Source organism: Perissodus microlepis, chromosome 3 (genome assembly GCF_051167445.1).
Source record: "Perissodus microlepis isolate ML-2025 ecotype Zambia chromosome 3, ASM5116744v1, whole genome shotgun sequence".
Taxonomy (NCBI): Eukaryota; Metazoa; Chordata; class Actinopteri; order Cichliformes; family Cichlidae; genus Perissodus; species Perissodus microlepis.
The window spans coordinates 300,195-325,173 of NC_140463.1; the positions used below are offsets into that span (position 1 = coordinate 300,195).

Genomic DNA, 24,979 nt, shown 5'->3' on the forward strand with positions numbered 1-24,979 from the left:
TCATATATACTCGTTTAAACACCATTTGAGTATTTTTAAGGACGGTCAGATAACCCCTGTTGGTTTCTCTGACCATTGTCTGTTTCATTGAAAATGTTTGTGTATGAAGTGCCTGCTGGCATTTCAATACAGCCCTGTTACATGACAAAGCTTTTAGAACAGGCTTTGAGTATTTTTGGCTCAGTCACAAAAAATCTAAATCTGACTTTGTTTGTATCCAGCAGTGATGGTGATTTTGGCAAATGTCAGATCAAACTATTGTGTCAACAGTTCACTCTTAATCTTACCAGAGACAGAACCAGATGCAGAGGTGGGTTGAGTATCCAAAAATTGTACTCAAGTAAGAGTAGCATTACTTTAAAATATTATTACTCAAGTAAAAGTGAAAAGTAGTCGTCAAAAAAGTTACTCGAGTAAGAGTAAAAAAGTACTTGGTGAAAAGACTACTTTATAAATAAATGTTATCAGACAGACAAAAATAAATAAATATACAAATTTTAGTATTTTCAAAAGGAATATATGTAAAAACATCAACAAAATAAGGCACAACAATTCTTTTTTCACCAATACCTGCAGTAAATAATATAAATATATGAACAGTGCAAACAATTTCCAGTGACAAGATATGCTGTAAACCTTAGATTCATTTTTGCTCCAAATGGCACAGCAGCCTCAGAGAAAACAGAACGAGGCATCTTCAACATATGTTCATACAAGGCAGCTCAGTTTACCATAAATTGTATGGGTGTGCATTTATTTCTGCATATTTAGCAAAAATGTGCCATTTCTTCACTCAGTGAGGTGATGGTTAAGCTTCAGCAGCAGTTTGCTCTCAAGGTTCTTTCTGTGAAGCTGTAACTGTTCAGCAGTGAACAGGAGTCCTGCATGACAGGCGAAAGTGCATCAAATCTGATTTTTTTGACCCTATGCGACCCATATCCGATCATGGTGTGACAGTGTGAACAGCACAAATCTGATATTTTCAAATCCGATCTGGGTCACTTTCGTATGTGGTCCTGAATCCGATACATATCCGATGTTTTAGAAAGCGACTGCTGTTTGATGGTCATGTCGCATTAAAGCCGTCTTTTACATCACTGACACAAGACAGACGCCAATTATCAGCGCCCGAGAAGACATCGTGAACGCTTCCTGGCCATCCAGTGTAGATGTCAGTGAAACTGCTGGGAAGACAACGTTGGAGAAACGTGAACATTTTCTTTGTATTGTATAATCTGCAGATTCACACAGAAATCTGCAACTATCCTTTGAAGCAGCGCTCCTCTAAAACAGCAATAAGGATCATTATTAGGCCAAATGTAAATAAAATAACTTCATAACTTAAAGCAAAATTGGGAAACGTAAAGTCCGAAGTCTTTATATTAAGGCCATCAGTCAAACAATACTGTTGCTCTGGGTCTAAACAGAGCCGTTGTGTGTGACGTCTTCTTTTGCGCATGCGGCCACTTTGAGCGTTCACACTAGAGCGCGTTTGCTGTCGCATTTTATTTGTAGTGTGAACGAGCAGACAAAAAAATCGGATTTGATCTAAAAATCGGAGTTGAGCATCAAGACCTGCAGAGTGAACGTAGCCTGAAAAGTCCTTCAGAAGCTCCAGATGCAGGAAGAGCTGTATTGACTTTGATCCACAGCTTCTTGATGTGAGGAAAGCCATGCAATAGATCCACACCTCCAGTGAATGGACATGAAAGGTACCTCTCCAGCTCCCCTGCTTCTGGCTTTCCTGACCCCGTGGATCCATCATCTTCGTCGAATAGGTCGTTGTTTGTGCTGGCCTCATCCAGCTCTGCGTCTAGGTGATGTCTGATGAAGTGGAGACCTGTGGAAAGATGTATGGTTTTCAAAAGAATCAGGTCTGGTCATTATAGTGCTGTATACACTGCCAAGCTGCGGATGTTTGGTGATCATACTGGAGATGTTTTTTACTAACTCTTGTTGAAAAACAAAATCTTGTCCTTCATATCCCGCACAAACAGTTTGCAATGAATTCCAGATTAAGTTTAAAATAAGAATTAAGGATAAGCAGTGCTCGCCAATAGATCCTCCTTGCACTGTTTGGCTGTTACTCTGGGGAAAGATGAGAAAGACAGTGATGGAAGCCGTGACTGGAGCTGCGATGTAGCCTCTAATCTCTCCATGGCTGTCCTGAGAAGGCAAACACCTCAGTCTGCGTGGCTGCAAAAAGATGAAACCCCGCTCCTTCCAACCACAGAGGAGGGAGACGGATGAAGCTAGCCTCCAAAAGCTGGTTTTCCTTCATGTCACAGTGCAGAAACTGCTTTATTTAAAGTCACTAATGATCTTCTAATCGTCCTTTAAGATCTGAGCTCAGCCTTCGACACTATCTCTCACTCTGTACTTCTAAGCAGACTTTCCTCTCTCGGCATCTCTGACACACCCCTCGCCTGGTTTCAATCATATCTCCTCGACCGCTCCCAGTTTACTCAACTAAGATCATTCCGCTCTCGTCTATTCCCCGTCACCTCTGGTGTACCCCAAGGCTCAGTTTTAGGCCCTCTCCTCTTCATAATATACATCCTCCCTCTAGGTACCATTTTCCACAAATTTGATCTTCAGTTTCACTGTTTTGCTGATGACACCCAGTTATATCTCTCTTGCAGACCTGATTCCTCCCTCCCACCTTCCTCCCTTTCAGAATGTCTATCCGAGTTAAAATCCTGGTTTAGCTCTAATTTTCTAAAGCTCAATGAGGATAAAACTGAGATCCTCCTTAATGGCACCAAATCCAACCTTTTGAAGGCAAACCATTTCTCACTCACCATCGATAACTCCACAGTTTTCCCTTCTCCTCAGGTTAAGAGCCTTGGTGTCATCCTAGACAGTTCACTTTCCTATAAATCTCACATCAATAATCTCACCTGTTCTGCCTACTTCCATCTAAGTAACATTAACAGATTACATCCTTCACTTTCCACCCAGCCTACATCCATTTTTGTCCATAGTCTTGTTACCTCCCGTATTGACTACTGTAGGAGTGTTTAGCTTATTTTAGACTTTAGAAATGTGTTAACATAGAATGTAGAACTATTGTAGAGACACTGACACTGCCCTCAAAGTAATAAAGGCTTGACTGTGTCGTGAACTTAGGAGTAGAATATAGGAGACCCCTCCCCAGCTGAACTGTGGAAGTAAAACAGAGGAGTTAATGCTGAGGGGAAATTACCCAGAGGATGTTTGAGTGGGGGTCTCAACATTTGTAACTGGATAACTGTGGTCTGGAAGGGAGATGGGTTTTATGACCTAGGGAGTCACCTACACCCACAGTGTTTTAATTGTTATGCACACACATCCACACGCACACTCACTCATGTGCACTCACACATACACACAGGTATGCGTACACAGTCACACACGAGCACTCACATAGACACGCGGGAACGCGCACATGTAGGCATTCATGTGCTCGTGCACATAGACACAGACAGAGTTTGCAGCACACCGTGGGGGGTTTTATGATGGGGACGCCTCTATAAAGCTGGCTGTAACGAATAAAGAGGTGAAGATTTGCAGAGGGACCCACCGGCCTCGTCTTCCCTTCTAGAAGTGCATGCTTAAATGAAGATGAATAAAGATGAATAAAGGTTTTGTGAAATGACTACTGAGTTCCGGTGCCGTCTCTGGAAGTTTCGACGAATAAAAGAACCGGGGTGAAACTGATTTCGCAACAGTTTTGGTGCCGTGACCCGGATTCGCTCGAGGCCCAGAGAGGATGAATTGGCAGAGCTGAGATCGTGAAACGAGGCGAACAGAGAACTAGCTCACATGATTAAAAGGTAAGCACGACCTGTTTATTTTCGAACCGTGCATATTATTTAAAGCCTAAATTATCTGTTCGCTAAGTTGAACGTATCGCAGTGTAAATTCACTCAGTAGAAAAAAAGGCGGCTAGCGTCCGTCTCAGTGCGTTAAAGCAAGAGACTTTTGTAAGAACTCCAAGTTGATGTTTAGCGTACTGTGAGCGACTAAAGCAAGAGACTTTTGTAAGAACTCCAAGTTGATGTTTAGCGCCCCGTAAGAACATCTCAGTGCGTTAAAGCAGGAGACGTTTGTTACGGATTAATAGAATCTGTGTTTCATCCGTCTTAGTTATTAGGAAAAAAGTGGCGGTGCATGATCCGTCCTCGTGCGTTAAAGCAGGAAACTTGTGTTACTATTAGTTAGAAAGCGGGGCTGAAAGGCCTCGTCGCCAGCTGAGGGCTGTGTGTGTCACGGGTTTGGTTACCCCACCTAGTCTCGGACGCGGGGCTAGGACCTGAAGGCAGGAGATCCAGGGTGGTGACCTGGGGATTCGTGGCTCCTTAAATAACTAAGTTGGGGAGAGGTCCCTGTCACAGTCTGAAGTATGCATAAAAGCAGGATCGGTTGCTTGCCGGTTAGATTCCGAGCTGAGTTGAACCAGTGCCTGATGCAGAAGGAGGACGGTGTAGTGTGTGTGAAAGCGCCGTTAGAGTCGGCGTCTCGTCTGAAGTACGGGAGTCAATTAAAGTAACAAAAAGAATTTGTGTCTAAAGTGTGTGTTTGTGGTGTGCAGAAATTGCGGCAGGAGGCCGTGTCACGAATTGTTGCAAGCTGTGAAGTCAATTGGGGGGTTTAATTTGGTTTTATTTTTTATGGGGAAGAGAAACTGCGGTATCCAGTCCGTGGCGCAGTTTGAATAATTCGTGAGGCAAATGTGGCGCGATCTGAAGATCGTGAGCCTAAGTGTCCTAGTTAGGTTGAGGTGAATAAGAGCGGACGGCACCCGCTCTGTGTGCTGATTAGGGCGTTGTCCCGAATCAGCAGAAGTGTCTCGCAGAAAGTTTGAATGGGACTCCATGAAGTGTGTGTGAGCCAGCCTCGAGGGGCGGGTTCACAGGTGGAACGAACGAGGAGTAAAATGTGCGTGTGTGTGAGAGAGAAAGAAAGGTGGGGGCGAGTGACCAGCCTGTGAGTGTGTGTGTGTGAATTCCTTGATGACAAAAAGGGAGACAAAGTACATTAGTTGATTTTCTGTGAAATAATAATAGTTAAGAAATCGTAGTGATCAAAGAGGAGAAAGTGAACTAAAATAAATAAAGAAAAATAAACAGTGGATTAGTGTTAAAGTAATGACAAATAAATTGATAAAATTAACAGTGACATTTAAAGGTGATCAAGTACTCAAGGATGAATGGAGGATTTGATTGCTGACGGTATGAGAGCTGTTGGGGTGAAAGGAAAATGAGGTTGAGGAGTGAGCTAACAGGTTAATGTGTGGGTGTAAAACAATGGGGTAAAAAAACAGAGAGAGAGAAAGAAAATGATGAAAAACAAAGAAAATAAAAGTGTGGAAGTGTGAGTGGGAAATTGTCTCCAACTGGGGGAAGCAGTGATAGTAGAGGTCACCTTCTTCCCCTGCTGGACACAAAAGAAAACATAATTTGTAGTGTTGTGGATGAAAATAATTAACAACAACATCAAGAAGATTTTGTGTTTGCGGTTAAGAACAAATAAAAATTCACATTTGGGGTTTAAAGTCAGAGTTCAAAACAAAATAAGTAGAGATGTGTTGCTTTAGGAGTGATGAAAGCATATGCAGTCACAGTGAATAATGAAAGTCTCTCAGCCTGTCGATTACAGGTGGGGAATGGACCTGGATCAATTCTCCACGGGCAGCAGTCGGAAGAAAATTATAGGTTAAAATCCTTAGAAAAAAGAAATAGAAACACCCAGCCAGAATTTTTGGCTGAATTGTTTTGCAGCTCCCCGTCCTCATCCTGAACAAGCAGGCTACAAGGAAGCTGATCTCTCCCTGAAGACACCGAGTGCAGTTCCAGAAGCACGAGCATGAACATCAACAGTGGACAGAAGTCCAAGAGACAATACCAGAGTCCTGAGCAGAGAGGTCCAGCAGCACTGTGGGCAAACGGCATCAGAAAGAGAAGATCCTCCATCTAGATTGGATGGATGGAGATGCGTTTCCAGCAAGCTGCAACCTCACTGTGTGTGAAGGACCTTTGAGAAGACTGTCTGAGTTTGACATTTGCCATGTTTGGAGCAAGATGGCAATGAAAGAGACAGTGGGACAAAGAGAGACACGGGACAAAGCTGAAGAAAACTGACTGCCATTGGACTGAAAAGTGGGAGAGAAAGGAGCAGAAGAGGACTGAGGCGGCTGTTTTAGTGTGGGGAATCAAATTGGGTTAAAGCATCCGGGGAGACAAGCGACTGCCTGGAAGTGGAGGATTGACACAGTGTCCAGACCACCACAAAAGGGGGAGGAAGACAAGCACTGAGGTATGTGAGAGTACTGTTAGAACAATGGAAAGTGACACCACACATGCAGATAATATGCACCAGAGATAACACAAAATCATACACAAAGTGTTACACATTAAAAGAGGGCATTTGTAGAGGGGTTAACAACACTCAGCGTGGTTGCTGATGGTAACCTGCAAGCATCTGGGGTTTAGCTGTGCCTGACTATGACAGAGTTTTTCATTGAGATGTTTCTGGAACAAAATCTGGAGTGAACAGAGTTTTGTTTCAGAAAAAAGGGGGAAGGTACATAAAAGGATACATAAAAACAGAAAATGTATTAACCCGACTAACACACACACACGCGCGTAATGAAGATCAAACACAATTTTAAGTAGGTAATACTGTTACCATCATCCTGTCTGGTTTAGTGAGTGGGGTGAGAACTGATACATAGACGACTGAATTAGTATTATTTTGGGGAACATGGTAGCAGGGTGAACAGAATCCTGCAGCCAGAGTTTAAATGAGTGAAACTAGCAGATTTTTTGTTTTTGTTTCTGAAGTATGGGGAAAGTTTCACCATGGCACCAAGTTTTAGATTTGGTGTTTTCTCACCTATAAGAGAAAGAATATTCTGTGACAAGTCCTAAGACCGGGCTTCTGTATTTTTTCTTTTTCTTTTGTTTTACAGTTTTATTTGTCATTTTTTATTTTATTTTATTTTTTGAACAGTGCACTGATTTCTGTTTGTGAATTTCTTTTCTTTAAGCAGATCTGCATGTCGGGAATTAAAAGCGCTACACGTCGTCGAGAAAATTGTTGCAAGTGAGTTTCTCCACATTAAAATGGGCTCAGGAGAAAGCCACTTATATGGGACAATTAGAAAATGAGAGTCCCTGCCTAAAAAGGATTCAGCGAGGTAATCCGATCTAAAGTTCTTCTTTTTCTTTTTGAAATGACGTCATTTTGCTGAGAGTGGAAACTAAATGCGACGACAGGTTCCACTATCAGCAAAGAAAGAAAGAATAGATGAATGGATGAATGAGTGAAAGAAAAAAACTGATTGGTAAAAGCTGACAAAAGCTGACAAGACTTGACCACGACTCAAGGTTAACCTCCACCTAGACAGGACAAAAGGGTGGATGAATTTATGTGTTTCTTTTTACAGGAGCAGAAAGATGACAGCAACATTCGAGGTTGCGTGATGGTTTAACCTTTTAAATGCCATTTTCTGTGTTTGTGAATCTACCAGGGGTGTGTTATTCATGGGCTTGTGTTGCTCACAGAAGTTACTGTGAGAAAGTGTGTACACGCCTGCGCAGCGCTAACATTTGCATTCTCTTTTCTACAGCATTACAGTTCTTCATGTGCTTTGATGATGTGATTTATAACAGAACAATTGGTGGATGTTTGTTTCTCTACTACAGGTTATGAGTTGGTGATGCTGTTACACTGTGTTGTTGGGAAAATGTTGAAGGTTACTTTGACGATGTGAAGAACGTGAGAAATTTCCTGTGTTGAAACCAGTGTCGTTCTTTTTACAGCAGGCTTAATTTTATGGCCTTTACGGCACCTCTGGAATGTGGATGGCCGACGCCTGCCCACCACACGATCCATGTGTGCTCCTAATGTTTGTTTTCTTTAAGAGTGCATGTGGAGGATTCAGCAGAAAACAGACAAGTGACATGAGAAAAACAAATAAGGGATGCAGTGTTTATGGAATAGTTGAAGATGGGCTCATTAGCCTGCCACTATTGAGCTCATAGTGATAAAATGGGTGGAGTGACAGTGTTTAAGGGAAGTCACAGATTAAATTGTGGAATAAATTGGGATGATTCATGATTTGGGACAAATTATGGTAATAATAGTGATTTAATGATTGGAGAAAACCTGCACATGATACTGACATTCTCTCTTGCATTTTCTCATCTTTCATGTATTTTATCCTATTGTAAAGTGTCCTTGGGTGACTTGAAAGGTGCTCATAAATAAAGTTTATTATTATTATTATTATTATTATTATTATGTTAAAATCACCCACAATAATTATTTCATCTGAGCTGAGCACTAAATCAGATAAAAGTCTGAGAAATCAGACAGAAACTCTGTGTAAGGCCCAGGTGGACGATAGATGATAACAAGACTGGTTTCTGAGTTTCACAGCTGGGGTGGACGAGGCTAAGCATCTGTCACAGTCCCTCAGTCCCCCTGAGCTGCCTCCAGGTTTTATTTTCTCCCTGTCTTTTGTATCTGTGTTCCCGCCTTTGGCTGAACACACCTGCAGAAATCAACCACTGTCCCAGATGATCTGATCAGGAGGCCACCACAGAGGGTGGTGCCTGAGGCTCATTCTTTGTTGAACTTTGCAGTTAGTTCAGCGCCGGTTTCTTAATCTTGTGTGTATGTCTTGCCTTTTTCTCATGCAAGTAATCCCACTGTTCTTTTCCTCGGACACAGACCTCTGGATTTTTCCCTGCTCTGGAGTGTTTGGAGAGACTGCCTGAGTTGAGTGAAGAGAAGTGTATTGTTTGGACCCCTGCAGCACCTGTTTTGCCCATCACTACCTGTGCTAGGGGAAGCAGATGGAGGCCAATTGCAGCCAACAGGCAATTGTTGCAGCCAACAATTGCAGCCAACAGTCAAAAACAGATTTTCAAAGGTACCAAAGTTCAAGCATTTATATGAAGTATGTTTCAATAAGGCAGTTTAAATATGATGTGTGAGATACAGCCAGGGGCCCAGGGTTAGGCTGAATCCTAGACAACGATAAAAGTATCATTATTAGAACATTTTCTGGTGAACAAATACAAGAACTAGTGTTATAGCCAACAACACAAGTAGAGCTTAAGTGTCATGGTCTCTGTCTCCTTGGTGGACCTCGGTTTCAGGCTACATGTTGTTTTTAGTTTGTGTTCCTCTCTCTCTCTCCTGTCTCTCACCTGTCTGCCTGGGCGGAGCTCAGCTGGGCTCCGCCCTTGGCCCACGCACCTGTGGTGAATCCACCTGATGACCTGGACTCCTGGGCTATTTAAGCTGAGGACTCAGAAGGCTTCTTGGCTGGATCGTTGAGTTACTCTCGTCATTACAGCCCTGATAAACCCTGTTTGTCGTGTGATTACTCTGTTTATTCTAACAGCAGTTCTCTTGTGCTCAGGTTCTCGGACTCGTCCGTGACCCCGATCTGTTTCCCTGGTGGCGTGGAGTGGAGTGAGAGTGAGAGACCAAACAAACATGTGGGAAAACAATACGAGAGGAGCGAGTGAGCGGAGCGTGTGTTGGACTTTCTCTCCTTTCCCCCCCGGACCGCTGCATATCCCTGCCCTGTACACCGTACATACTTTCACGTGGTGTTTTGTAAATACCCCTACCCCCTAACCCTATTCTACTTCTGCTGGTCTGCGCCTGAGTCCATTTCCGCCTGCGTGACATTAAGTTATCACAGAGAGAATGTGAACAATAAAACCTAAAAACAAAGATTCAGATTTAATATCTGTTGGGGCAATCTGTGTGTTGATGGGTTCATGGCCTTAAGTGGTGTGTAGCGTCTGTAATGCAGGGTCATCCTGAATGATTTTCCAGGAGGCTCATTATAACCCCATGACAGGGCATATGGGATGTGACAGACCTCTGGAGCAATTAATGCCCTGATTTTATTGGCTGGGCATTCAGGCAGGACATGCACCAATGGTTCATATCCTGGGGGGCTGAAACCTGCTAGCAAGGGCTCTCTGGTCAGTGTTTTTCATCTTTACCTGGCTAGTGGTCAAGGTATCCTTGGCTAAAGAGCAAGCTGATTTAAGGCAATTTCTCATTTTGGCAACATACTCATGTCCAAACCTCATGTCCAAACACAGGTTCAGCAGGACTAAACCCTAATGATTCTTGCACTGCCTCATGCACAGCAAACTACAGAAATGGGATACCTTCATTCCAGTTCCTGCCTGTATCCAGACAGTTTTTGTGGAGCATGGACTTTAACGTCTGGTGAAATCTTTCAAGTGCTCGCTGACTTTCAGGGACTTGGCAACTTTATAAACATGACAGGTAGGACCGTATAGTGCTACATCAGATTTGAGTCCTGGCCAGAAAAGGTGTTTGAGGACTTTGTAATAAGTTTTATTTATGCCCAAGTGCCCTGACAGTGGATGATCATCTGTTAAAACTGCCTACAAAATGCCACCAAAGAAGGTCACAGTCTGAGGACTGGATAGAGATAAGGAATCTATAAATTACATGTCAGGAGAGCTTTCTAATGTCTCCAACAGAAGTTGCTATTGGATATGATGGGACAGATTGAAGAACTACAGAAACTAAATGAAGAAAAGGACAAAAAATAGCCCTACATGAGTCCCGAGTGGCAGATCTAGAGCAGTACATCTGTATTAATTGAGTTGATAGTAAGTGGATTGGAGACAAAACAGAGATTGTATGCCAGAGCTGTAGTAGCAGAGGAAGGCAGTGAGCCTATAGAAGTTGACACTGACAAATTTTCTTTTTTTTCAGCTGCAAGGGAATAACTATTAATAGTAAAGACATTGCGACTTGCCATTCTCTGCCTTGAAAAAATAACAGTGGAAACCATCTATAATAATACACTTTGTGAATAGAAAATCAAAAATGGAGCTACTAAGACAGGCTAAGAGGCTGAGAGGAGCCTGTGTCTACATAAACGAGCATCTGACAAAGAAAAATGCTGACATAGCACGACTAGCACGAATACTAAGAAGACAAAACAAGATTCAATCAACATGGACCGCAAACTGCAAGGTCTATATCAAACTCTGCCTTAAGGAAGATCTCAGAAACAGACTCCACGAGGGTGTTATGAGGGCCCGACATCCACAGGTGAGGGTTGTGCTTGCAGCCCAACACCGTGCAGGACGTTTAGCATTTCCCAGAGAGCACCAAGATTGGTAACTTCGCCACTGGCGCCCTGTGCTCTTCACAGATGAAAGTAGGTTCATATTGAGCACATGTGACAGATGTGACAGAGTCTGGAGACGCTGTGGAGAACCTTCTGCTGCCTGCAACATCCTCCAGCATGATGGTTTGGCAGTGGGTCAGTAATGGTGTGTGGATGCATTTCTTTGGGGGGCTGCACAGCCCTCCATGTGCTCGGCAGAGGTAGCCTGACGGCCATTAGGTACTGAGATGAGATCCTCAGACCCCTTGTGAGACCACTGCTGGTGCGGGTGGCCCCGGGTCCCTCCTAGTGCAAGACAATGCTAGACCTCATGTAGCTGGAGTGTGTCAGCAGTTCCTGCAAGACGAAGGCATTGATACTACGGACTGGTGCGCCCATTCCCCAGACCTGAATCCAATTGAGCACATCTGGGACATCGTGTCTCGCTCCATCCACCAACTGCACCACAGACTGTCCAGGAGTTGGTGGATGCTTTAGTCCTGGTCTGGGAGGAGATCCCTCAGGAGACCATCCACCACCTCGTCAGGAGCAATGCCCAGGTGTTGTAGGGAGGTCATATGGGCACGTGGAGGCCACACACACTACTGAGCCTCATTTTGATGTGTTTTAAGGACATCACATCAACATTGGATCAGCCTGTCCTATGTTTTTTCCACGTTAGTTTTGAGTGTGACTCCAAATCCAGACCTACATGGATTGATAAATTTCATTTCCATTGATAATTGTTGTGTGATTTTGTTGTCAGCACATTCAACTATGTAAAGAACAAAATATTTAATAAGAATATTTCACCCATTCAGATCTGGGATGTCTTATTGTTGTATTCCCTTTATTTCTTTGAGCAGTAATATAAAAACACATGGACAGTACCAAATGATATCACGAATAATGGATCTAAAGGATTGGAATAACCAAATAACTTCCAACTTAAAACAAATTACAAATGGTTTTACTGACTGTTTTTTGCAGGGGGACACGTCTGGCACTGCAGGATGTGAGTCCCTGGCGGTGTAGTGTGTTACTGATGGTGGCCTCTGTTACTTTGGTCCCAGCTCTCTGCAGGTCATTCACGAGGTCCCCCCGTGTGGTTCTGGGATATTTGCTCACTGTTCTTGTGATCATTTTGACCCCACGGGGTGAGATCTTGCGTGGAGCCCCAGATGGAGGGAGATTATTAGTGGTCTTGTTTGTCTTCCATTTTCTAATGATTGCTCCCACAGTTGATTTCTTCACACCAAGCTGCTTACCTATTGCAGGTACAGTCTTCCCAGCCTGGTGCAGGCCTACAATATTGTTTCTGGTGTCCTTTGACAGCTCTTTGGTCTTGGCCACAGTGGAGTTTGGAGTGCGACTGCTTGAGGTTGTGGACAGCTGTCTTTATACTGAGTTCAAACAGGGGCCATTAATACAGGTACCGAGTGGAGGACAGAGGAGCCTCTAACAGAAGAAGTTACAGGTCTGTGAGAGCCAGAAATCTGGCTTGTTTGTAGGTGATCAAATACTTATTTTCTACCATAATTTGCAAATAAATTCTTTAAAATTCTGACATTGTGATTTTTCTGGATATTTTCCCTCTTTTGTCTCTCATACTTGAGGTATATCTGTGATGAAAATTACAGGCCTCTCTTATCTTTTAAGTGGGAGAACAATTGGTGGCTGACTACATACTTTTTTGCCCATGTAAGCAGAACATCACTGACACTGAATCCAGCAGAGTGATGATGGTGGGACAGTTCAGAGGTAGAAATAAATCCACTATAGGACATGCAGTTAGACAGCTAGCTAACATGTAGGTATATCAATGGCCCCGCCCCTCACTGAGGCTGGTTCAGGTGGAGGTTTCTTCCTGTTTAAAGGGAGTTTTTCTTCCCCCTGTCACTGCTTCACAATAACAAAATAAAGTAAGAATAGAAGTAGATTTGTTTCTAATGCAGGACTTTGTGTCTGTTTGTAGTATTACTGTACTGCAGTGAAGGATCAGAGTACTTCTGCTGCTGTTCAGCTTTACCTGGTAACTGATGACTCAGCTGCTTCTGATTGGCTGCTTGCTGCAATAATCAGCTCTAAATTTTTATTTATGTATTTTTTCAGACTGTGTGTGGACAGGTGATTATTATTGATGTGACTCAAACCTGCAGACTCCACTCAGACTGTCAGACTGGTTAAACTGGTTAAACTGGTTTGGGACATTCCAGCCTTAAACTCTGACTGATCTGACTGAGTGTGGTTCCAGCAAGCGGCGCCTGACTCTGTGTGCCTCTGTTGCTGTTCACATACAGTCTTCTGCCTGTAGTAACAGCTGACACAGCAGCAGCTGCTTTTCTGATTGGCTGCTGGCTGAACAGGAAGTGAAAGCACAGAGAGAGCGGGGACTTTCTGAGAGTTCAGGTGACCGACGGTAAACCTCAGAGACGCTGCTGCTGTTTACGTCATGTGACTCAGTTCTCAAACACAGACGCCTAACAGTCTGAGCTTCATGAAGCTCGCTGCTCTGCAGCCAGTCTGACCTCCGAACTTTCAACAACTGCTGAACTCTGGGTCCTCAAAATCAGTGAAAAGCAAAAAACTTCAGCCAGAACTGAACCCAAAATCCAACACGTGTGTGATAACCTCAGACTTTAATCATAGAGACACAAACAGTTAGATACTGTGACATCTCTGAACCTGCAGAGTCTTTAACTGGATCAAACAGAAGATGATATAAAGCTGCTGCTGGATCTCTGGATACAAGAAAAACTTGAAAAAGGAACTGAAAAGGAAGTCGTCAGTGGAAAGAGGCTAAAGTTAGCTCCACTTCCACTTCACCATCCACCCAAACATCCATCTATCATCCATACATCCACCGTTTTGCTTTCTGATTAAAAGGCTTTTATGTTCTTTAGTCACAATAAAACCATGATGTTTTACATTGAAAGAAACATCCAGCCTCTGATGATTCATCTTTATCTACAGTTTGCACTTTGTTGTTTCTTGTATTGAAGGCAGGATCCAAACATCGAGCTTCATATTATCCATATTTCCATCTTTACTGGCTGCTGCTGTTTGCTCATTCATCATTGATTATGTACAAATGTGCTTGAAATAAATGATGAATTAATTGTAGAGGTTGTCAGTCCTGTGTGTGCTCAGCCTCATGAAGGTGCAGCGTGTTCCTGACCCACACTGTTTATACGTTTACATGTGTGGGTTCTAGTTTGATAAGTTATATGTATGTAGTTATTAGTTAAACTCATTTGAACACAAATGGAGGAACAATAACACATAAATACAGCTGTTTAGTTCGTATCAGTGTTTATCACACATGATTGATATAGAGACTTAGAGATGAGACACAAACATGAACAGGAACTAGTACAAATATATTATTTAACTATTATGTTCATACAGCACCAGGTTCACTCAGCTTTGATAGAAACGTCCTTCAAAGAGCTGCTTGTTGCTGCTCTCACCAGAGTATTTCCACACAAGCATGTGTACTTGTACCTGAGTGAAGTATGTGTGGACTTTTCCCACTTGTTTTAAGAGGAATATACACAAACTACAGTTCACATTTATGTGTTTACAGTTAATATGATTTTGATCTTTGAGAAGTTAAATTAAACCTGAATTACTCTACTGATAAACCAAGAACATCATCCACCTATAAAATAAACATATGTGTGTCACAGGCTCAGCTGGTTGGAGTGAACCAGAGTCTGCTGTAGCTGTGGGACTGACTGTCCCCAGATCAGATAACAGTGCATGAAGAATAATCACATATACCAAACAATTATTAATAATGGATTAATATTAATAATTAATAATAGGGATTGGAAGCTCTCTGTGAGGACAAACAAGGAGGAAGCAGAAAGCTTCTGAAAATGAAAAGTCAGTGGCACATGTGTAGGTCTGACTGTAGCTCCTGTATTTACTGTAAATAACATTTTCTGGATGATTAGTTTAGCATTTGTTTTAGATTCTTGTGTTTCTTATTAAAGTGTAAAAATGATCAGATATAATTTGACTGCTGCTGTTTTGTGTTTCAGCCAGAGAATGAAACTGTCAGGCAAATGTCTGTCTAAGCTGAAAAATCATTGAAAAGACTCAAAGGACCTCCACCCTGGACCAGACTGAAGAAGGACACAGCTCCTGGACTCCTCAGTGAAGCTAAAAACATCCTGACTCTGTGGTCAGGACCAGCCCAGTGCCAGGTTTCAGATGCAGGATCTAAATTCAGGACCACAAGATGAAGCACTGGGAGAAGTCCTGACTCCACCCCTCACTCTCAGGACTTCATCCAGTATTTCAGCTTTCAGTATCAACTAAGTCTCCCTACTGGAGGACAGCTTGTTGTCTCCATCTCCAACTAATTCACTTCCATCAGGCTCCTGAAGGGAAATTGTTCCCCTCCAGGTGACACCTCAAGAATATCGGAGCCTCACCTCCTCCACAGCATCCTGCTCCACCTCACCCTCCACCCACAGCAGGCTGTTCATGACAGCGCAGCTGATCCAACCTGTCTTCTCTCCTTCACTCTATCCTGCCTCACCCTAACCTGAAGACTTCATCCAGCAACAGGATGGAGATGAAAAACCTGCTCAATGATTTCCTAAATCCACAGTCTGACCTGTTAAACCAGATGTTCTGATCTGTTCTGCATCTGTTTGCCACTTTTTCATCTCAGTGCTGTTTAACAGCTGAGTGGTGGGACATTTCAGTCTGATGAGCTCACAAACCTGACTCTCATCAGTCTTTAACCTGCTGTGGGAGCACAGAGACCTCGAACAGAGGGACGACCAACAGAGCTGCTTCTCACATGATGTCTGCAAACATATCTTATATAGTTTACAGAGCTCACACGTGCCATCAAACCTCCACATTCACCAACCGAGCACCAGTCTCCCAGTGAGAGTTCAGCAGGATCAGTGACAGAACAGCTGAGACTCAGAGTCCCTGATCAGACTCTTCCAGGTCAGCAGGCTCTGAAATGATCTTGAAGATTAAAAATATTCACACATTAACTAAATATTTTCTCAGGTTTACTGTCTGAGCAGCAGAACTTTGTTCTCTGTGGATCAGAGTATCTGCTGATGATTTGCTTTTTGTTACTCTTATATTTGCTCAGCATAAATGTTTAATTAAAATTAGATTTTCTTCCTTTGAGCACGTTCAAACATGAGACTTTACAGGACAGCTTGATTTTTTTTATTGTAACATACAGATTGTTTTATGTTACAGGTCCTGGTTCATTGAGATGTTAAGATGATGAAGGAAAGTTTGAGGCTTTTATCTTTAACAGCATCTGAGATATTCATGTTCAAACATGTCAGTGTGTGAACAATAAACATGCTGGATGTCGACAACCACTTTGAAACATATCTTACATGTTTAAATAAGTATCTTATCTTTAAACATATATCTTAAATGACCATCACATTTTCATGAAATCAGTCATATAGAAGAACCACAATGATCTGAGATGGACTGACTCACCTACACAGGTGAGCTGTGTGACAGCAAAGAGCTGATTGGCTGCTAAACAGCAGAGGAAAAAGTTTAAACTCCTCCTCAGCTCTAACTCAGCTGCTCCTCTGAAATGCTAACAATTGATCCTGTACCTCTGATCAATAATCTCTGGATAATCTCTGAAAGCTGATCAGGTTATATCAGAAGTGTTGAACATAAGGCCCGGAGCCAGAATCAGCCAAGCAAAGACTCTGATCCAGGCCACTGGATGCCTCTACAACATATGATGGAGTTTTTGTGTTTGTAAAAGTTTTAAGAAGTTTCTTGCTGACAAACACAGCTGTGACTCTCAGCTCCACAGTAACACACATGAATTCAGGTGTGTTTTAAACTGGGAACTAATTAAATAAGACATCAACTCATATTTTACAGTGCTTTAAACAAACTGAATCATTTTATTAAAATAAAGGTTGTTTTATTCTGAAAATCCTCAGAGTGGAAAGCAATCAGGGGAAATTTATTTTGGAGAATCTATAAATATTCATTATCGATCAGAGCTGTCTGTATCATACCGTGTTCGCCTTCAGCTGCTGTCTGCCTGGACACTGATGACATCATGAGCTGTGAGCTCTGTGATTGGCTGCTGTGTGTTAGAGCTCAGCTGCACTTTCAGTCACTCACAGACTTCACTCTCTCACACCGTGAGGTTCACACACTCACACTCAGAGTTTAACTGTCAGAGAGCTGCTGATGAAGATGAAGGAGCTGCTCCTCTTCCTCTCCTGTGTCCTCTGTGTCTCTGCTGACGGTGAGTTTGTCTCTGTAAACAGCAGGTTATTGATCAGGTCATTGATCAGGTCATTGATCAGGTCACTGATCAGTGTTTGATGTGTTTCAGCTCTGCACAGGGACATTCGTATCGCTGGCTGTTCAGACTCTTATGGAGAGGACATGTATGGACTGGATGGTGAAGAGATTGCCTACGCAGACTTCAACAAACAGGAGGAAATCTACCCTCAGCCTCCTTTTGTTGATCCTATGACTGTACCAGGAGGTTATGAACAAGCTGTGGGTCAGCAACAGATCTGCAAAGGGAACCTGCAGATCAGTCGTAAAGGCATGAAGGACTTCCCTCTAGAACGCGGTAAATACAACATTTAACACCTGTCTCACCTCACCTGTGTTTACCTGCACGCTCTGTAGTGTAACACACTGATGACATCATCAGCACTGATGTATTCTGTCCAATCAAACACGGGGAAATTCAAACGCATTAAATATATGAGATTATTCCACATTAACCACATTCAGACTGTTCATCTGTACAGAAACATAACACTGACATGTTTATATTTGTTTTAAATTGATCCTCCTCTGCCTGATGTGTTTGTGCACAGATGCTCCTTCAGCTGTGATGATCTACACCAGAGATGAGGTGGAGTTTGGAGAGGAGAACTATCTCATTTGTTATGTGACTGGTTTCTATCCTGCTCCTGTCAACGTCTCCTGGACCAAGAACAAAGAGAAAGTCACACAAGGATCCAGCATCAACGTTCCCAACATCAACAAAGATGGGACCTTCACCCAGATCTCCAGACTGCAGTTCACCCCACAGCTGGGAGACACGTACAGCTGTAAAGTGGAACATCTGGCCCTGACTGAACCAGCAACCAAATTCTATGGTGAGAAAACTTTATTTAAACAGAGAACACTGACAGAGGTACAGATGAGACAGATGTGTGTGGTTCACTGTTTCTCCTCTTTGTCTCCAGAGGTGGAGGCGTCCGCTCGCTCTGATCCAGGTGTTGGACCCTCTGTGTTCTGTGGAGTGGGTCTGACTCTCGGTCTGGTCGGTGTGGCTGTTGGAACCTTCTTCCTCATCAAAGGAAACGAGTGCAGCTGATTGGCTCACAGTGATGATGTCATCATAGTTCTGTAATGAGCTCATAATCAGACTGTGCTGTATGTGTGTGTACAGAGAGTTCACCTGTAATGAACATCAGATTCCTCTTTTCTGTCTGCTTCCTGTTACCTGTCCATCTGACATGCTTTAATAATAGAACCCCACCTGTTCTGTTCTGTCTGTCATCATAGGTGTCAATAAAGTTTGACTCTGGAATTCCAAGCAAAGCTATTTTCAGCTGCTCTCGCACCACAGCAACTATCTCCACATGTTTGAACCAACGTCAAAATATAACAATGAGACTGAAATCAGTTTTATCTGAACTCAGTGTCAGGTGACCTCTCAATGTATTCATAAACCTCTATAATGATTCTTTGTTTATCAAACTTTGTTTCAGATTTTCATATATCAATAAAACATCTGAGTAATAAACCCACAAATCTGTGTGAGGCTGTTCTTTAAGTCTTTATAAATGTTCATGGATCCATTTCACTCTGTGGTTTGAGTCAGTGCAGAGCTGAGTCAGGTGTGTCTCTGTGGGTTGATGTGTTTAGGGTCTGCTTCTTGTTAATCATCCTGTAACACCATCTGTGACATTGGTCACTGATGGTGTTACTAAATTCCAGCTTTTGAGGAAGATTTCAGGTGTGTGTGTGTGATGTCAGACTTTGAGCTGTAACTCGTCCGTGTGTTTAAAGGCAGAGATTCATCGACTGATCATAATCCAAAGCAAAGATGTAAAACTAAATATCAGATAAAGATGCTGATGCAGACAGTTGAAATAAAAGTCAATGAATGTTTATATAAATGAAGCTAACATGTTTATACTCGTGCTGTAACATGTTTTAATATCTGACATTTAAATGATTGAAGCAACATTTACATTTACTCTAAAAATGACGTTGAGATGAATTCTTTTCCTCATTAACAATCTGATCACTAATAATCAGCATCTATTAGCTGAATATGAATTTTTCAGTATGAAAAAAGTCAAACATTTAAAGATAATTTGAACCTTTACCTCAATAATAATATGGCAAAGGTAATTTATGGCAAAGGGGTGGCATTAAATAAGTGTGTACTTCTTCCCACTCCCTTTCAACATGTAAACTAAACAGAATGGTAGCTATATTGAAATGTATTGATTTTTTTGTATAGTATTTTTTCTCTCTTATTTTCTTTTCTAAATGTACCTGTATATTGTTTACATGTTTGAAATAAATTACCAACCAAACCAAACCAACCAATGTAACAGTGAAATGTGATTCAACAGCTCCAAAGATCTCTACATGATGACGTCACACTTCACATTAATTTAAATACATGCCTGATTTCATGTTTGAGACATATTTCAATCATATCCATGAGATCTGTGCCGCCCACGCAGGAAAATCTGAACTCCATGGAAATGTTTCACAATAAGAGTGTTTATGTCCTTTTAACTTTAAATATAGACACAGGACGTGTTAGTATAAACGGTGTGATGCAGTAATGAAAAGTACTGAAAGAGAGTGGATTGTTTTATTGATTAATAAACAGGAGGAAATTATGAACGGAGGTTTTATTATTATTACAGCAGTGCTGATGTCAGGGGCTGGTTTAGTGTTTGCAGATAATTATTCTAGATTTATGCAAGAGTGCAGACTGTGACTGAAATATAAATGAACACAGAAGGTTTTGAGTGCAGCACAGAGTAAATGTGCTGATGATGTCTCAGACTGTTGCTCTCTGCTTTTAAAGCTTTAATGGATAATAATAATTTAACTCACACACAGGATGATGAAGAGTGTGTGAGCTGGTGTCACAGAGTTCTTCCTGGTAACAGATGATGCTGTGGTCATGTGACCTGTCCTCTGTTTTTAGAGCAGCTCTCAGTCAGACTGAGTCAGTTTGTCAGGAGAACTCAGGAACATGGCTTCATCCTTCCTCCACCTCAGCCTCCTCTTCATCAGCCTCAGCACAGCAGGTATGATCAATACACTCATCACTGATCAATACTCTGGTCAGGGATCAGGCCACAGTCTGATGTTCTGTGTGGTTCTGTTTGTTCTCAGATGGATTCATGGAGTATTATGTGTGGCGCTGTAACTTTAACTCCACTGAGCTGAAGGACATCGAGTTCACTGTCTCTGCATATTACAACAAGATCAAGTACACCCAGTTCAGTAGCAGTGTGGGGAAGTTTGTTGGATTCACTGAGTACGGAGTGAAGCAGGCAGACTACAGGAACAAAGATCAGGCACAGATGGCTGGATGGAGAGCTCAGAAGGAGACGTACTGCCTACACAACATTGGTATCTGGAACAGCGCCGTTCTGTCTAAATCAGGTAAGTGTGCTGGTCTGTGTGACATCATCAGGTGTTCATGTTGACCTCACTCTGAATCATTCATGATGGACTCACAGCTGCAGGTCAGACTCTGATGATCAATAACTGTAATAAATCACTGATCACAGCTCTGACTGTGACTCCACAGAGCTAACCTCAGTCTGTGGCGCTCCCTGCTGGGGAAACAGGCAAACTGACAAACACAGAGCTCAGCTGCTGTTATTTAATGTGTGTGTGTGTGTGTGTGTGTGTGTGTGTGTGTGTGTGTGTGTGTGTCTGTGTGCACGTTAGAGAGAGGCCCCTTCACTGTACACTTTTAAAACACGTCTCAAACCTCATTTTTATTCTTTGGCTCTGAGCTTAAGCCAGGCTGCCAGATGTAGTTTTTCTTTTAATTAATTAACTTTATTATTTTTTTTATTTATATCTTATGTATTTTTATTATTTCGTTCTGATGTACAATAATTTATGTCAGCTGTGGTTGTTTTAAAGTGACAGGGAGCTCTGTGTGTCACACACAACCTGTGACCTGTGTAACATGAAGTTAGTAATTCATGTGTGACAGAATATAGTTTTCTGTCAATTAAATTATCTAACAGACAGATTATAAAGTGTTTCTAGTGTTTCTTCATGTTATGGATGAAATCAGCTCCCAGCAGCAGCAGCACAGAGAAACATGAGGAGAACCAGCTCAGACCTCCTGTGGAGAGAGCAGCAGCTGTCTGGTTCTACATGTTCCACTTATTGCTTTTGAGTCTTAGATGGTTATATTTACAATTGCACCTAAACGCACCATGAGTGTTGACCCACGTGTAGATGAGCAGGCTGTTTAAAGGAGTGACTTCCTCGCTGGAGTGAGATGGTGTTACCTTAGAGAAGGAAACATGTGTGAGAGGTTTCATCCATCAACCAGCAGCTCTTATGTGACCCATCTGTGTGTGACTGGTTACAAATATGATCTAATAAACAGACACAGTGACCCCTTCAAGCTCTGGACGGTACAGTCTGATCACAGTTCCCCTCCATCAGGGCCTCACTCACCACCGCCATCATGATCTCCTCCACCATCATTGTTCAGGCTACAGATTTTCATCACCAGCTTTCCCCAGTGTAATGAAACAGCACCCAGTGTAAAAAATTATTTAATCAGCTGCTCGCAGTGTTTCTGTGTTTGATTTTGTTAATAGTTGTAAAAAACAAACAACAAAAAACACTGTAAAAAGAAAAAAGTGTATCTATCAATAATAAATCATTTGCACTTAATAATTTCTGCTCATCAATCAAACAGCTGCATGAGCAAAAATCCAGACTGGGACCAGTTGTGGATTCAGTCCTTTAGTTTGATGGTGATATTAAACTGAGTAAAGGAGGCTGGGTTCATTTATGTGTCTGCTAAAGCAGCAGTTTATCATCTAGTCTCCATATGTCAATAGAAATAACCAGAAATGCAAATAGAAATTGTACATTTCTAAAAATTATGCCCAAGTTTTGCAAACAACAAAGTTATATGGTACTATTTACCTAAAAATGCAGCCAAGGCCTCAGGCGTTTTTTACATAACCATTTAAATCTATTTACAGAACAATCAGGTGTGCTGCATCAAATAAGAAGGCACACAAATTATTTGTGCCAGTCCAAAAAATGTAGTTTGTGTTCAGTATAAGACAGAGGAGAACACCAAAGGCCTAAACCCTGCAGGTCTGACAGCAGGAGGTGCATCAGTCCAGTTTTCCATGTGGAGACAGCGTTTACACTGGAATCTGCCTTTGACAGCTTTTTTTGGAGAAAATATGAAATTCAGCAGTATAACTGACACACAATACAAAACAATAACTACACAACACACTAACTACAGCCTCCAAACACGCTAAACGTCACTAATGTCTCACATATGAAAACTCGCTCTCTCTCTGTCTTTCGCTCGCCCGCTTTCCGTCGCGGGTGTCACTCCTAAATCTGTCCCCTTCTCCCTAAACAACCAAGTGCCACATGTTGCCTTATCATTTTTTTGATTGGCTGACATGGTAAACTCTAACACCAATAGGGAAGGTGTCCTTTTTCTTTTTCTTTTTTCACTCACAAGCTAGCGCTGTCCATGTCTGTAGAAAACGCAGTTTTTACCGTCCTTCCTGCTGTAAACACCACTGTTTTGTTATCATAACTATGGTTTTACGTGGCCCATCGACACAATTCAAAAACTGGTATATAGTTTGAAGTCCGCACTTTCGATCCAAGTTGAAATGGAAACTCTGACATGCTGCATCTTGTAGCTGTGTCGTCTTAAATTGGTCATGTGATTTTGACACGCCGGCGCGTCTGGCGACCCCAGAGGGTTAATAAAAACTGATCCAGATCCAGGTTCAAGTCTGGTAGATTTCCAGCACATACAGCTCTGCATGTCTTACTTTATAATAATGATGTTTACAGCTGCTGATGTTTCTCCTCACAGCTGATTCATCATCTGATGTCAGACTGGTTATATGTGACTCTACTGTTGACAGTATCTTTATTAATACACATGAATACAATCATATTGTCTTCCAGCTAAGCCGTATGTCAAACTTCACTCCACAAAGCCTCTCTCCAGTCAGCATCCTGCCATGTTGGTCTGCAGAGTCTATGACTTCTACCCCAGTGAGATCAAAGTGAGCTGGCTGAGAGATGGAGAGAAAGTCACCTCTGATGTCACTTCCACTGAGGAGATGGCAGATGGTGATTGGTACTACCAGATCCACTCACACCTGGAGTACACACCCAGGTGAGCATCATAATCCATGGAAACAGACTTTTAATGTGAAGTCAGGACTAAAGTTTAAAAGTTTAAAGTCCAGATCTGAGAGTCAGTGATGTTTGTGTTGAAGGTCTGGAGAGAAGATCTCCTGTGTGGTGGAGCACGCCAGCCTGAAGGAACCTCTGAAAACTGACTGGGGTAAATACCTGTCTGTATCTACACACCTGTACACACCTGTACATACCTACCTGTCTGACTCTCACCTGTGTGACTCAGATCCCTCCTCGTCCATGCCTGAGTCAGAGAGGAACAAGCTCGCCATTGGAGCCTCAGGACTGATCCTGGGTCTGATCTTATCTCTGGCTGGATTCATCTACTACAAGAGGAAGGCCAGAGGTCAGAGCAGGACTCTCACTCACAGACCAGTTCAGACCTGAAACCAGTTCAGACCAGTCCAAAAGTAAAACCACATTACATTAGCCTAAAACTGGTTTGGATCTGGTTTACGTCAGTATTTTTTTATGTATTGAAGTTTTAACATTTCGCCCAGGTTTAGAGCATTGCTGTTTATTTTCAGACCCCTGTTAGATAGATTAATGTTTCAAACACAGGTTTTTAAAACATGAAACATGAAGCTTTACTGAATCATTGGCATTGATCAGTTTAAATTCAGTGTCCATGATGTGTTTTCAAAGTTTGTTGGTGACTGTGTCCTCATCTCTTCTTCTTTCAGGTCGTATCCTGGTTCCCACTAATTGAGGCTGTAACTGGTCCTGTTTGTGTCTGATGTTATAAAAGCAGCTGCTTCCTGTGTTCAGACTGATGATAATGATGATGAGTCTAGACTCTGAACCTGATCCAGGACCCTCTCACAGGTGTTGGTGGGTGTTTTGGTTTTACTGGGATGGTCTTGGATCAGGTCTAATGTAGACTCTGCTGTGTAATGCTTCACTGTGCATCTCTGCTGTTTAATCCATGTAATGTAACCCATGTAATCCACATGTCTGAATGATTGGGGTGTTTCTGCTCATCTGATTACCATAGATCACACATTTTTACTGGAGGTCATTGTTCCAAAATAAATGACTCAAACTCTCAGCTGTTTGTTTACCTGCATCCTGTTAATGGCACACTGAAGATTTTAATGATGTAACAAAATCCAGTTTAAAGACCAGTTTGAACCAGTTTTAACACTGAGGCAGTCCCACTGTCCTGTAGGATGGATCAAGATGCAGTATATAAATAACATGGTGTGTGTAGTGGAGATATCATTGTGGCACTGATTCAGTCTTTGAGCACTACGGTCACCCCGGTGTGTCGGCCAGAACACCACTTAAGGCCAAACTGTCCCAGAGTATGAAAGAAGGAGGAGCTTGAGGTTCCGTTTG

The 24,979-nt window shown here is 42.3% G+C and overlaps 2 protein-coding genes across 2 annotated transcripts; both read left to right on the top strand.

Moving 5' to 3' along the window:
• The first annotated feature begins 17,297 nt into the window (after nucleotides 1-17,297).
• LOC146389347 (H-2 class II histocompatibility antigen, A-U alpha chain-like) lies at nucleotides 17,298-18,973 on the top strand. The gene is made up of 4 exons (XM_084922920.1): nucleotides 17,298-17,438; nucleotides 17,529-17,774; nucleotides 18,028-18,312; nucleotides 18,403-18,973. The coding sequence occupies exons 1-4, from the start codon at nucleotides 17,381-17,383 to the stop codon at nucleotides 18,531-18,533; spliced, it is 720 nt and encodes a 239-aa protein (XP_084779046.1). The 5' UTR covers nucleotides 17,298-17,380; the 3' UTR covers nucleotides 18,534-18,973.
• Nucleotides 18,974-20,378: 1,405 nt separating this feature from the next.
• Nucleotides 20,379-24,689, top strand: LOC146389348 (H-2 class II histocompatibility antigen, I-E beta chain-like). Its single transcript, XM_084922915.1, has 6 exons — nucleotides 20,379-20,499; nucleotides 20,588-20,860; nucleotides 23,405-23,618; nucleotides 23,722-23,789; nucleotides 23,868-23,987; nucleotides 24,325-24,689. The coding sequence occupies exons 1-6, from the start codon at nucleotides 20,445-20,447 to the stop codon at nucleotides 24,348-24,350; spliced, it is 756 nt and encodes a 251-aa protein (XP_084779041.1). The 5' UTR covers nucleotides 20,379-20,444; the 3' UTR covers nucleotides 24,351-24,689.
• The last annotated feature ends 290 nt before the right edge of the window (nucleotides 24,690-24,979 follow it).